The sequence below is a fragment of the Ambystoma mexicanum genome, chromosome 12 (genome assembly GCF_040938575.1).
Source record: "Ambystoma mexicanum isolate Mex_15411 chromosome 12, UKY_AmexF1_1, whole genome shotgun sequence".
Lineage (NCBI taxonomy): Eukaryota > Metazoa > Chordata > Amphibia > Caudata > Ambystomatidae > Ambystoma > Ambystoma mexicanum.
Genome location: NC_090936.1, coordinates 573,381,345 through 573,394,073, shown reverse-complemented (window position 1 = coordinate 573,394,073; position 12,729 = coordinate 573,381,345). Strand labels below are relative to the sequence as shown.

The window sequence follows — 12,729 nt, the reverse complement described above, 5'->3', positions numbered from 1 at the left end:
TGAAAATGGGATACGATACCATTGGGGCTTTCCATTCTCAATCTCTTTTGAAAATGTGGGGTGTAAATATAGGCTGGCGACGGAAGAAGATATAAGGAGAGTCAGTGAGGAACTCATGGAGAGCTCTCAGGAGCCACTGAGAGGCCCACAAGGCCCAGTGAACGGGGTGTTGGGGCCAGGACAGATGGAAAATCCCTGGATTGAGGACATTTTAGAAACTTAACCCCCCACACAAGGAGGGGTATGGGGGAGAATGTTTGATGCTTTTGTCTGGGGGTCCCTCATCAGACAGGTGTCCAATCTTGGGTGCCTGTGTTAGGGGAGGCCGTCGGCAGCCTCTATGTGTTGACCCTAAAATGCTGGCAGCAAGGTGGTTGAGATGATGGGAAGGGGGGAGAGGTGGAATTTGAGATGGATGGAGAAGAGGGCTCAGAGGTTGGAGAGCATCAATAGAATGGGACTTCTGAAGGGAGGACCACTGGTGATCTGATATTGACTCAGGTAATGATTCCGGGTGGGATTGGATGCCTGGGGTGGGGAAGGGGAAGGGTTGGGTAGGAGTGGAGGTGTTTATTAGGTTGTTCCAATTGTTCAGAGGGGAGTTAAACTGTTCTTTCAACCAGCTTCTTAGGGCTGGGCTTGGGGATTTCTTGGCTTCCTCAGGATTTGTACTCGCCAACCAAATGGTCCATGGATTTAAGAAAATTTGACAGAGCTAAACTGGATCTCCTGTTGCTTCAAGAGACTCACTGGCAAAAGGGTAATGAGCTAATTCTTGGGACTATGGGTCTGGGTGACATTTTTATGGTGGGTGAAAAGAGGGGAGTAGTGATCCTTGTTTCAGCCCACTTGGGGCTCTTGGTGAATGAGGTCCTGGAAGATAAGGAGCCTTGCTTTCTATTTGTGAAGGGGAAGTTGAACGGATCTCTGATTATGGTGGGATCGGTCAAAGACAGGGTGGTTCTGTGTAGGGAGGGGCAGTAAGTGTTTGGGGGCGATTTTAACATCGTGCTTGAGCCGATGCAGAATCGCAAAAGAATGGGAGAGATGGGAGCTACACGGTCGAATGACAAGGAGTCAAGGCCAAAAGTTGAACAGGGAATTGGGACTAGTGGACTCATTGATTCCTCCCCAAAAAGTGGATAGTGCATTCACTTACTACTCAGAGGTGCACCACTAATTTTCAAGAATAGATCTTCTCTTGGTGTATTGAGAATTGAAGGCATGGTCCGGGACTCCGAGGTGATTGTAGTCCCTTGGTCTGATCATGATTTGGTTAGGGTTTTGATGTGAATGGAGAGTCGGCAGAGGTCTGGGGTGGGAGTGCGGACGTGGAGATGAAATGATTTCCTGCTTAAAGAAAGAGAGCTTGCACAGTTGCTCCATGTAGAGATCAAGGAATATTTTTCCTTGAATGATAATGGGTAGGTCAGGGTACGGATACTCTGGGAGGGATTCAAGGAAACGATACGTGGGGTCTTGATGCACATGGGTAGCCATAGGCAGAAGGGGAGAAGGAGACTAGAAGAGTCTCTTAGGGGAAACATAAGTCAGCTACAGCCAGGAGGTGCTTGCAACACACATCTATCCCCTGCAGAGGTGGGGAAGCTTTGTCAGTATTGGACAGAGTTGAAGGAGCTCCTGATTCAGGACACAGAGAAAAAAACCCTTGTTCCTAAAGCAAAGGTACCATGAAAAGGGATCGAGCGGATAAGATTCTCGCATGGAGGTTGAGGGAGGAAAGGAAAAAAAGGCGGTGACCGCGATTAGAACTAGTGAGGGAACAATGGTATATGATCCGAAGTCCATCAGACCAGAAGCTGTTAAGTGCTATGAGACTCTGTACGCATCCGAGTGGGAGGGAGACGAATCCCAGGTTTCTACCTTTCTGGAGCGCTTGTCCCTTAACAGTCTTTTACGAGCTATGCTTGAGAGTCTAGACCTGTCAATTACTGAGGAGGAGGTTATATTAGCTATCAAGGATATGAAGTCGGGGACAGCCCCGGGGCAGGATGCCTTCACCATTAAATTCTATAAGGATGGCTTCATTAAATTCTATAAGTTTTGTTAAATGTTAGCCCCTGTTTGGTGAGGGTCTTTAATAATGCATGTTTGGAGAGAGAAGCTCTACCGGCTACTATGATGATGATGACAATAGTGACCATATACAAAGAGGGTAAAGACCAGAGGCAGTGCTCTTCATACCAGCCAATTTCCCTCTTGAACAATGATGTGAAGATCCTGGCGAAGGTCTTGGGGTGTAGGTTGAAGGGCTGGCTTCTGTTTCTGGTGCATGGTGATCAAGTGGGTTTCGTCATGGGGAGGAAGGGAGCACAACATATTTGAAAAACAATAGATTTGATGCACCAGGCCCAAATCTCTGACTCTGACACTTGTTTGGTGTCCTTGGACGCCAAAAAAGCATTTGATAGAGTAGAGTGGTCATTTATGATGAGGGTTCTTGAAAAAATGGGGTTCGGAATGACTTCCTTAGGTGGATTCCCACCTTGTATAGAGAGCCCAAGGCAAGGGTGTAGGTTAATGATATACAAACAGACTCCTTTAGTCTGACGAGGGGGATGCGACAGGGCTGTCCCCTCTCGCCACTGTAGTATGCGCTGATCATGGAGCCTTTGGCATCTGCGTTACGCGAAAATAGGCTAATTTCAAGCATTCAATGCGGTCAACTTGAGTTTAAGTTATCCTTGTTTGCTGACGATATTTTGGGATACATAGCTAAGGTGCATACGTCCCTCCCGGCGCTGTTAGATCAAATATTGTGCTATGGCCAACTTTCGGGTCTCAAAATTAACGTAGAGAAATAGTGTGTAATTCCTATAAGAGTAGGGCACTCAGAGCTGGACACAGGGACCAGATATCCAGGTATGAGAGTGGATAAACAGGGGATACAATACCTGGGGGTGCACCTGACCCGGCACCTGAATGGCCCGAAGAATAGCAACTATGATCCTCCAATGGCACGGTTGAGGGAGGGCCTGCGACGGTGGACCCCATTGATATTGTCAAGGTATGGTTGCATGATCTCCATCAAGATGAATTTTTTACCACATCTTTTGTATCTCTTTGCGGCCTTGCTGGTGCAGCTGCCGGAGATGTTTTTTGGTGCTCTGACATGGTGAGCTCTGTAAATTTATTTAGCAGAATAAGACACCTAGGATAAAGATGACGACTCTTACACGCCCATGGGAAGAGAGAGCGTTTGGCCTTCCCGATTTTTATTAGAATTATAAGGCAGCCCAACTGAGGGTCTCAGAATCTACAGATTCTTCCTTATCTGTCTCCTCACCTAGATCTTCGAGGGATTTTTCTGGGGATTGACTCATTTTCTTCCTTCATCTGGAATCAATCTTTTTGCCCTTCTTCTGGAAGAGATAAGGGCGAGCTCCCCCGGAGGCCACCTTGCCTTAGTTGCAATATGCCAGGCAGCTGGGACTCCAGGGAGCCAACCCCTGACCAGCGAAAAAGCCTTGCAGCAATAAAAAACCTGGAGGTCTTTAGTTGCGCCGGGAAATTCCTGAAGTGTTTTCCTTTGATTAGTGATGTTTTCCAATCAGCTTAAGCAAGAAGATGATGGTTCTGGAGCAGAGAGCAAGGGCTGGGTTCTGAATAGGAGTCCCAGTATGAAATAGCCAGGAACGTCCAGCAGACAGTGAGAGTAAGCAAATGCCTCGCTTAGGATGGAAACTGTGTCTTGGGCGAGTGAAATGGAGAACTGCCCAGGGAGTCCGGTCCAACAGTATGGTCCGTGTTAGAGCGAGCAAGAGCAGCCAAAAGAAAGAGTGAGTTTTCTGAAGGGAATGAAGTCGCACAGCAAAAGGTACCGCTGAGATGTGAGGAAAGGCAGAATAAACAGAAGAGAGCTCTGAATGGAGCAGAGGACAGAGAGCGCTGCCAGTAGAGTCAGCGGGAAGAACTAAAGAGAGCCGCAAGCCCAGTATCGGTGAGGCGGGCTTGCGCCAAGCAAGGAAGGCACAGACAGGGCAGTGAAGCGGTTGTGGGGAGGGGCGGGAGTTGACAACACACAAGGTAGAACACAGCAGGCGAACTACGGAGCATCTTACCCGGTGGAGTGAAAGGGTGGCAAAGCACCGTCCGACAGGATGGAAGCCGGTATATTCTTGTGGCGGCCATCTTTGGAAAAACTAGACCGCAACTTGCATTTCTGTAAGGAACGTAGTGGGGATGTTAATGTAGTCGCCAGCAGCTCCACAGCCTCCAAGGCTGTTGCATGACAGAGGGTTATGCTCAAGCATATGAGATATGACATGAGGACCTATGGGACATACAGTGAAGATCTGGTAGCCCACCCTTTGAAAGTGAGGGACTACCTCTGGACTCTGTTTAAACAGATCCGTAGGAAACCCAAGGACCACCCACTCTTGGGGTGCTCTGGACTACATGGAATAGCTCCAAAGTAAACAACATGCTCTCATCGTGCCCTTCACCCTTGTCTTCAGTGTGGGGCCCCCCATTTAATCCCACATGCTAGTGGCTGAAGTTTACACAGCAGTGGTCTGATGGGGGTCTCGAAAGGGCTGGCCAATTATCTAAAGACAGGAGCTTCCTGGTGTTTGAGGAGTTTTGAGACGTCTTGGGGCAGGACAAGGTCTCGATTTTTTTGTTCCTGCGAGGGAAGGGTATGCTCTCTGACCTAAAGTGAGGGGTGGCTATTTCCAGGTACCTGACACCGATGGAGAAGATGTTGGGCTCCTCGACTTGGTGGAAGGGCAGCTGTCAAAAATATATAAGGTCCTGAATACATCATGCTTGTCTGGGAGACAGACCTTTAAGAGGTTTTGGGTGGAGCTTGCGGGCAGGCAGGTCACGGAGGAGGAATGGGTGAAGATTTTTCAAGTCACCTTCCATGGGAATCTATTCCCCTCGACGATGGAGCATACTTACAAAGTACTGCAGGGATGGCATAGGGGACCATTAAAGCTTTCAAGAATGTTCACAGGAGTCTCCCTGTTGTGCCCTCAGGGTTGTGGACGAGGTGTTCAGTTGGATTAAACACATCACAGGGTTCAGATGAGTCTAGAGCCACTCCAACCGCTCCTGGGTGTACCTTGCAAGGGGTAGTGGGAAGTGACGCGATGAGCAATGAGTGGCCATACCACAGTGCTGGGAGGATGGGAGACTACCTTTTAAGAAGGAATGGGAGCAGAAATTGAGGGATATGATGCTTATGGAAAAATTGACAGCGGTGGTAAATTATTAATTGAGTCATTTCAGGGAGGAGTGGAAACCTTTGATAGCCAAATGGGAAGGGGTAGGAGGAGAGGACTAGGAGGCGGAATGATCGACTGCCAGCAGAGGCCAAAGATGGAGGCCAGAGGGGAGAGCCAAACCATGTGAGTTATTACAACCAGACCCAAGAATGCTCAAAAGGAGATTGGTTCACCTTTTTCAAGGAAGTGATAGGGAGGTTTGGAACAATGAGCAGGTTTGGGGCGCAGGGGGCGGGAAGGGTGGGAGGAAGGGGTGATTGGTGTGATAATGTTGAAATACGAGATTGTTAAGGTGATAGGGTAGGCATGAAAAAGTTAGGTACAATCTCTTCTTGTGTATGGGAAGTAGTACTTATGATCTTATCAATCGCTAGTGGGTGGGAGAGGGTGGGGGTTAGACGGCGTGTTGGTAATAAGGCACGATGTGGGTTGTGGTGGTGGTGCTTATTCTGTTTTTTCACCTTATGCATAAGTAAGGGGGGTTCTGGGAGTTTCTCTCTAGCGGCCTACTTCCCAGGTTTGAGTCTCAACCAGAGTCTTTAGCTCACCATCCTTTCACAGAAGAGACATTTCCACTACATATCAATCTTTGTCCTGCCCAAGGGCAGTACAGCACCGAAATGTCAGGCAATTCTCTTCTGAACAAGAGTACCAACAGCAACCCCAGACACGTGTTTTGGACTGGTTGGGCCTCGTCAGTGAGGTGGAGCTGTGCCTCTCTAAGAACAGAGAGCAAAGGTTCCACGTCTGGAATACCCTAGTAACTCTGTGAAATGTTTACATTTGTTTTAAACTATGCCACACAATAAATAAATACAGTAAATAAAGAATACTGCAGAAATAGCGGAATCTCTGGATTTGGTGTGCATGGTCGTATCACGGGGTGTTCACCAGCAGGCAGGTGGTTGATTCTTATTCCATCCCCATGGACTGTGGAGTGTGATCAGAGTAACGCAGAAGTAGCAGAATCTCTGGATCCGGTATGCATGCATCTATTTGCCAGGAATATTCACTGCCTCTCAAAACCAGGCTTTTACTATAGTGCGTGATAGTATATTTATAGATGTTTTGCTTGGTAATTTGTACTGTGATCAGCGACAGCAATAGCCACTTCTGAGCACCCAAATAGTAGTATGCGTGAGGAAGGGAAAGTCATATATCATGAGCTTATTAGTCTGTTTTCTTGGAAGGCCGATTGGAATCAACCAGTCCTCAGGTGACCTTGCATCCCTTTTGGCGTCTCACCTGCATGGCTAGCCCGGTGCTGTAGATATTTCCAATCACTCCATCGCTTTTTTTCTCCTGAAGAATTTTCTGTACGAGGGAGCGCAAGGTGTCTGCGACGGCTACAGTCTCCTCAGAGGTCAGAGTCCCTCTCTTCTTCACACAGGTTAATCCTAAAACCACGACGGCAGCAGTGTCTGTAATTGAAGAGCACATTATCCTCAAGAAAACAACTTGTTGTTAGTAGGATCGATTAGGCTTTTTCTTCCCAAAATTGTAAGCTATCATTAAGTGTGTTCACCAGGTCATTCCCCTCCTAATATACTTATATTTCTCACTGTAGAGCCGAGCAAGAGGAGCAGCTCCTCGTGACACTTAATTCTTCCCAATAAAGCACACACTCCACACCACAAAAGCATGAAACACGCCTGACTCACCGACCGAAAAGCCTTTGCCATGCCCATATTTCTTATCGGCACAGGTAGTATCCAAGACAATAGAGACATTTACAGTCACGTTCTGCAGGCACAGCGCCATGATGTCCAACCCCAGCTGGTAGTAGTTGGTGAGCGGCTGTTGTTGTTCATCTGTGAGAGAAGAAGACCGTGATTAAACATGAATAAAGAGTTAGACACTGCATGAGGCTCTAAGTAGAATTCCCAGCCCAATGTAAGTGGGTGTCATCTACCGTCAATGCTGCCATCACACAAATCTCTGAATGGCTAGCCCAGCCGATACCTGTGGGATCAATTTTTAGAGAAGGTTTGGTGCAGCACTACTTTCAGGGGACTGTCATGCCTATTCTGGCCCTAATGAAAGTGAATTCCTATATACTTTGTTTTACTTATTATTAATTTAAACAAAACTATCACAGAGGTAGGTGTGTATTGGAACTGTTTGGAAACCTAGAGGATCGGGGAAAGTGAACGACGTGTGTGTCATTTAGGAGTAACCAGGGGTAACATTTGCTTCCCCTCTACTAGTGCTTGAAGCCCTGGTTGACTGCTTTGCAAGTTCTGTGATTTAACCAATCTGGCCGCTGATCTTTTAAATGCAAGTCTGCAATCAGGTTTTCTAAGTTGTAGTAGATGGTTCCTTGGGGAAACTCTTTCTTGTGTTCCACATTTGCACTTTATTGGACCAAATTCCTGGTACCAAGAGGGATGGAGGATGGCAAATCCTCTCTTTCTGTTTCCCCTCTCTATGCAAGGAATCGGCCCCTGGATTTTTATTTACTATGTGGATGGCACGCAATCCGCAATCCGAGTAAAACAGAAGTAATTGTTCATGGAAAGTGATATACCTTTGTGAGCCATGCCATGTAGCCTCCTGCCTTTGGCCCGAAGCTGCCTTCAGGATTCGAGGTGCGAAATCTTGGTTCCTTTTTTACAACAAACTGTCCTTTGGCCCCGACATAATCAACGTGGTGCAAACTGGCTTAATGTTCTGTGCATAATCCATAAATCACAGCCCGGCCGTTCGCCTTCCTTTATTATACCTAGTTTTCAGTTGTTTGAATATGTCTTTTGGGAACCTCTCTTTTGGAAGGACCAAGGTACAGATGCTCTCATCTCAGCTGATAACCTTTTTCATACATAGGTGCTAAAATATGGAATACCATTCCTCTTTTACTCAGAAGAATATCCTCCCATGCTAAATTCTCTCTCTACTCTTGGATACATCTACCTTCTCTCCTTCTGATTTCGCTGACTTCCTTTCTTCCGAAATTCTCTCTCTTAGCCAAAGCATTAACTGCTCTCATTTTTATTCCCCTCCTCCCCCTTCCCTCCACTCCCCTTCAGCTTGCATGTCTGACTTTTCTCCAATCACTCCTTCTGACGTTTCTCTCCTCCTGACCAAATCTCTTCCTACTGCTTCCCCTTCTGACCCCCTCCCCACCCTTCTCATTCCTAAGATTTACCCTCTTCTCATTCGCTACTTAACCTCCTTCTTCAATATCTGTCTCTCCTCTGCTACCTTCCCTTCTGCCTTCAAGCACGCTACTATCATCCCTATTCTGAAGAAACCTTCTGCTAATCCCCTTCTTGCATCCAACTTCTGTCTAATCTCACTTCTTATATTTTTCTCTAAATTACTTGAACGCCTAGTCTATTCTCAGCTTTCGTCACTTACCTTTCTCTCCTCCCCCCTCTCAATCTGGTTTCTGCCCCAAGCACTCCTCTGAGACCGCTCTCATTTACGTTCTCAACTCCCTCCTCTCTGCTCGCTACTCAAAGCAATCCTCAGTCATCATCCTCCTTGACATCTCTGCTGCCTTTAATACCGTCGATCACCCCTTACTTCTCAATACTCTTTCCTCTTTTGGGTTCAAAGGTTCTGTTCTCAACTGGCTCTCCTCTTACCTCTCTCACTGCTCTTTTGCTGTCTCCTGGGGCGGTCGTACCTCCCCTACTCTCCCCTTGGACTACAGTGTTCCCCAGGGCTCCGTTCTTGGACCTTTCTTATTCTCTCTTTACACCTCCCTTCTCGCTCCTATCATCTCTTCCTTTGGGATTTCTCAACATTTCTACGCTAATGACACCAAGCTTTTCCTTTCCTTCTCTTCCTTCACTCCTGACCTCCACCTTAATCTTTCTTCCTGTCTTACCTCCATTAAAAACTGGATGTCATCCCACTATCTCTCTCTCAATACTGATAAGACTGAAGTCTTAATCTTCCCCTCCAACACGCTTCCTCCTCCCTCTGCCCCTCCTTCTATTCATTTTACCTCCTCTAATCTTCCCATCTCCACCCAAGCTTGTAACCTTGGCATTCACTTTGACTCCTCCCTCTCCTTTACCCACCATATTTCTATTACCTTTCGCGCATGTCACTACCACCTTTTCAACATTTGTAAAGTCTGCTCCTCTCTCACCTTCCATGCCGCCAAACTTTTAATCTCCTCCCTCATCTTCTCTCGTCTTTTCTATTGTTCTGCTCTCCTCTTCGGACTCCCTGCTTACCATCTCGCCCCCCCCCCCTTTAATACCTCTACCACTCTGATATCCGCACCCTCTGTCTTCTCTCTCCTCACAACTCCATCTCTAATTCGCTCTCCTCCTTTGGCTGGCTTCCCTTTCACTCCCAACTTAAATTTCACTTCCTCTGTCTCGTCTTTAAATCTCTTCATGACCTTGCTCCCCCATATCTCTCCTCTCTTCTGTCATTCTACACTCCCTCCCTCTCCCTCCGATCTGCCGATCTCTTCCTACTTTCTGTTCCCCCACCCCCATGTACCTGTTCTCGTTTCCGCTCCTTGCCCCCCTACATTGGAACTCCCTAACTTGTTCTATCCGCTCCATCCCCACCTATTCCTCCTTCTGTGCTTCCTTGAAATCTCTCCTTCTCCATTCCCCACCCTGACACTCTTATCCCGCCTTTTCACCTTTATCTCTCTCCCCTCTTGTCCCCCTTCATACTTCTCTTTTCCTGCCTTGTTCCCTCTTACGTTTCCTCCCCTCCTCTTGCTTTTTCACTCTATTTCCCATTCTGTCCCCCTCTTCCTTCCTCTTCTTCTCCGCCTCCTGTTCCTGTTCATCCTCATAGGCAAATTGTTCTATGTACTGTTTACTGGTTTGACTCATTTTTGTAATTTGCTTCTACAGGTATCATCTTCTATGTATTCTTGTTGTTAAATTGTAAAGCGCTTTGGAGTAAAGCGCGATATAAAAACAATAAATACAAATACAAATACATTCAGAAAGCACATCTCGGCATACTCATTACATAAACTAATCTCTTTGGTTCAATCTCTCTTGGGGACTCTCATACTGGACTCTCATACTGGTGCCAAGATGCCCACATTGGGAGAATGCATGCACTTTATAAATCACATCTATCATAACATGACATACAATTTTTGCATGGTGCCTCTTGACATGGATACAGACTTCACTGTTATACCATTTAATTATGGGAGCCTTATACATTCATTGTAGACATGGGGCAGTGAAAAAACTTAGAATACAGAGATAAGAGATGACAAAAAAGCAAGAACATGAATCAGGTGCCAAGACAGACTGACATTTTACAGGTGGTGGGGAGGGAAAGAATAGAATGACTGATAGGACAAAGAAAGGAGCTGAAGAAAAGACATGGGTGGAAATGGGAGAGACCAAGGAAATGGGAGAGACCAAGGAGATGAGGCAATAGACAGATGTGTGTTTGTGTGAGACGTAGGTGGTTCAGAGGAGACATAGGTGGACCTACAAAAAAAGAGAGAAAATTAGGGAGAGAATGTTACTTAGACTGCAAAGCTCCCTTAGTCGAGCATACGGCAGACAGTCATAGTTTACCAATGTTCACCAGTTCCTGATGGTACTTCTCTTCCAGAAGCTGCACCAGGTCGATGGTTGTGTTCAGGGCAGAGACATTCCGGGGATCCTCGCAGGATGCCTGAAGCGCCATCACATAAAGGGCGACCAGCCCTGAGGAAAAGTCTGCGCCTGGAAGAAAACATGTTCATGCTTTTACCTGCCTATCACTCCATCAGTTACTTACGCATTCAAGACAACACCACATTTCAAATTGAAATGCACCACACCATTTATCACTGACCGGGCGTGGTTATAGACCATTATACCGAATGGTATCAAAGGTAATCGCTTTGTAGATACATTGGCTCGCCAACTGCAGTGTTTCATCATCCATTGACTAGGAAAAGGAATTTTAGCATGCTCATAATTAAGGACATGAGTTGCTTCGAATAAGACACAGGGGTGAAGCTGTTAAAGGCTTTTGGAGAACAATAGGGGCAGGACCTTAGAACTAAGATGTCCTTTGCAAATTCCCATTTCTGTATCAAACTACTCTCCAGTGATGGGAAAGCACTTCTACTTTTCCCAAAATCAAAGGCCCATTGGCCAGGTATAGCTTAAAATGAAGTGATGCTAGAATAGGGCCCCATTTTAGACCAGTTGAAGTGAAGTGATGGTAGGACAGGGCCCATTTTAGACCAGTTGAAGTGAAGTGATGCTAGGACAGCGCCCCGTTTTAGACCAGTTGAAGTGAAGTGATGCTAGGACAGGGCCCCATTTCATAACAGTTGAAGAGTTTAAGTGCTAATTCTTCATGGTCACTCTCACGGGTAACCTAAGTCAGTCTGCAGTCATGTTTAACTATCAAGTCCTTTTAGGTGAGAAAGATATGTAGTCCCATTTATTGAAGCTTAGATACTAGCATGTTCCTATTGGTACAGTTACATTTTGGTTGAAGGCAAACTAAACAATCCCACTGCACCTGCACAAAGTTGCAAAAAGCCTTTCTTTAATTCTTCAATCCAGTTTATAGAAACAGACCTTAAAACAATACAGCAGGAAGGCAACCACAGAGCTTGACGTACATTACTTCTGAAACAATTTCAAGGGTGTATACTGAGGAATTTAGGATAGTATTCAAATACGAATTAGACAGTCAACAAAACAAATGTAAAACAAGAATGCTAATCAATAGGTTAGATTAAAATACATAAAATGTTTCTTCTAATTTAATATGTAAGCATTCTTATATGAATTTCACATGCATGAATCCTAAAATTGTATAATCCGACATTGTTGAAATGAAAAGTCAAACAATTTCTAAATTATTTAAGTCCTTTGAGAGCTGTGGCAGCCTGCATGTCGTTTAGAAATACTATATAGTGCTAATATATTTCTTGATATCTCTTGATTGGTAATGTAAAGTAATTTGACATGTGATGAGTCTCAAGTCACTGGTCATGCCAGATAGAGTCAATAGATTGTGCGCCATCTTTTCTAAATACATTTTTTATCAATTCATCTTATGAGCAAACATTTAATTTCTTGCAGTTTATCTAAAAATATGGAAAAGTGGACATAACACCCACAAAGAGCAAAGAGCACTTTTCCCATATTTATTTACAAGAGAGGTGTGAGATCACATTGTTTCTGACACTTTAGACCATCATTATAAAAGATGGTGTCCAGATTCACAATTAGTGCCAATCTCTCCGAAATGCAGCTTCATTGATCCGATTGACGGTACTGAATTCACCAACCTCAGAGCGATAAAAGGGGAAATTGGCAATGCTCCTATTTAAACCTGTGATCTGCTAGAAGCACTCAGATCCCAGCAGTGAGTGCTTAACTCAATGCATTATGTCTCAGGGTTTGATTGACCAGATTCGGTTACCAAACGCCATGGCCCCAGCACAGTGGCAGCAGGTCACGTCTGTAGGTCATGCTCAGCATTCATTGCAGGTATGCAGGTAGGTCCAAGGGCCATCCCTGGAGAAACC

At 45.7% G+C, this 12,729-nt stretch overlaps 1 protein-coding gene across 1 annotated transcript in view; it reads right to left on the bottom strand.

Moving 5' to 3' along the window:
• The window catches only part of LOC138513799 (transcobalamin-1-like), an 89,345-nt gene that overhangs the window by 47,713 nt on the left and 28,903 nt on the right, over positions 1 to 12,729 (bottom strand). The window contains exons 3-5 of the mRNA XM_069628898.1: positions 10,769 to 10,918; positions 6,911 to 7,060; positions 6,495 to 6,670 (exon numbers count right to left, since the gene is read on the bottom strand). Of these exons, the coding sequence (XP_069484999.1) occupies positions 6,495 to 6,670; positions 6,911 to 7,060; positions 10,769 to 10,918 (476 nt within the window). The remainder of the gene's footprint in view (positions 1 to 6,494; positions 6,671 to 6,910; positions 7,061 to 10,768; positions 10,919 to 12,729) is intronic.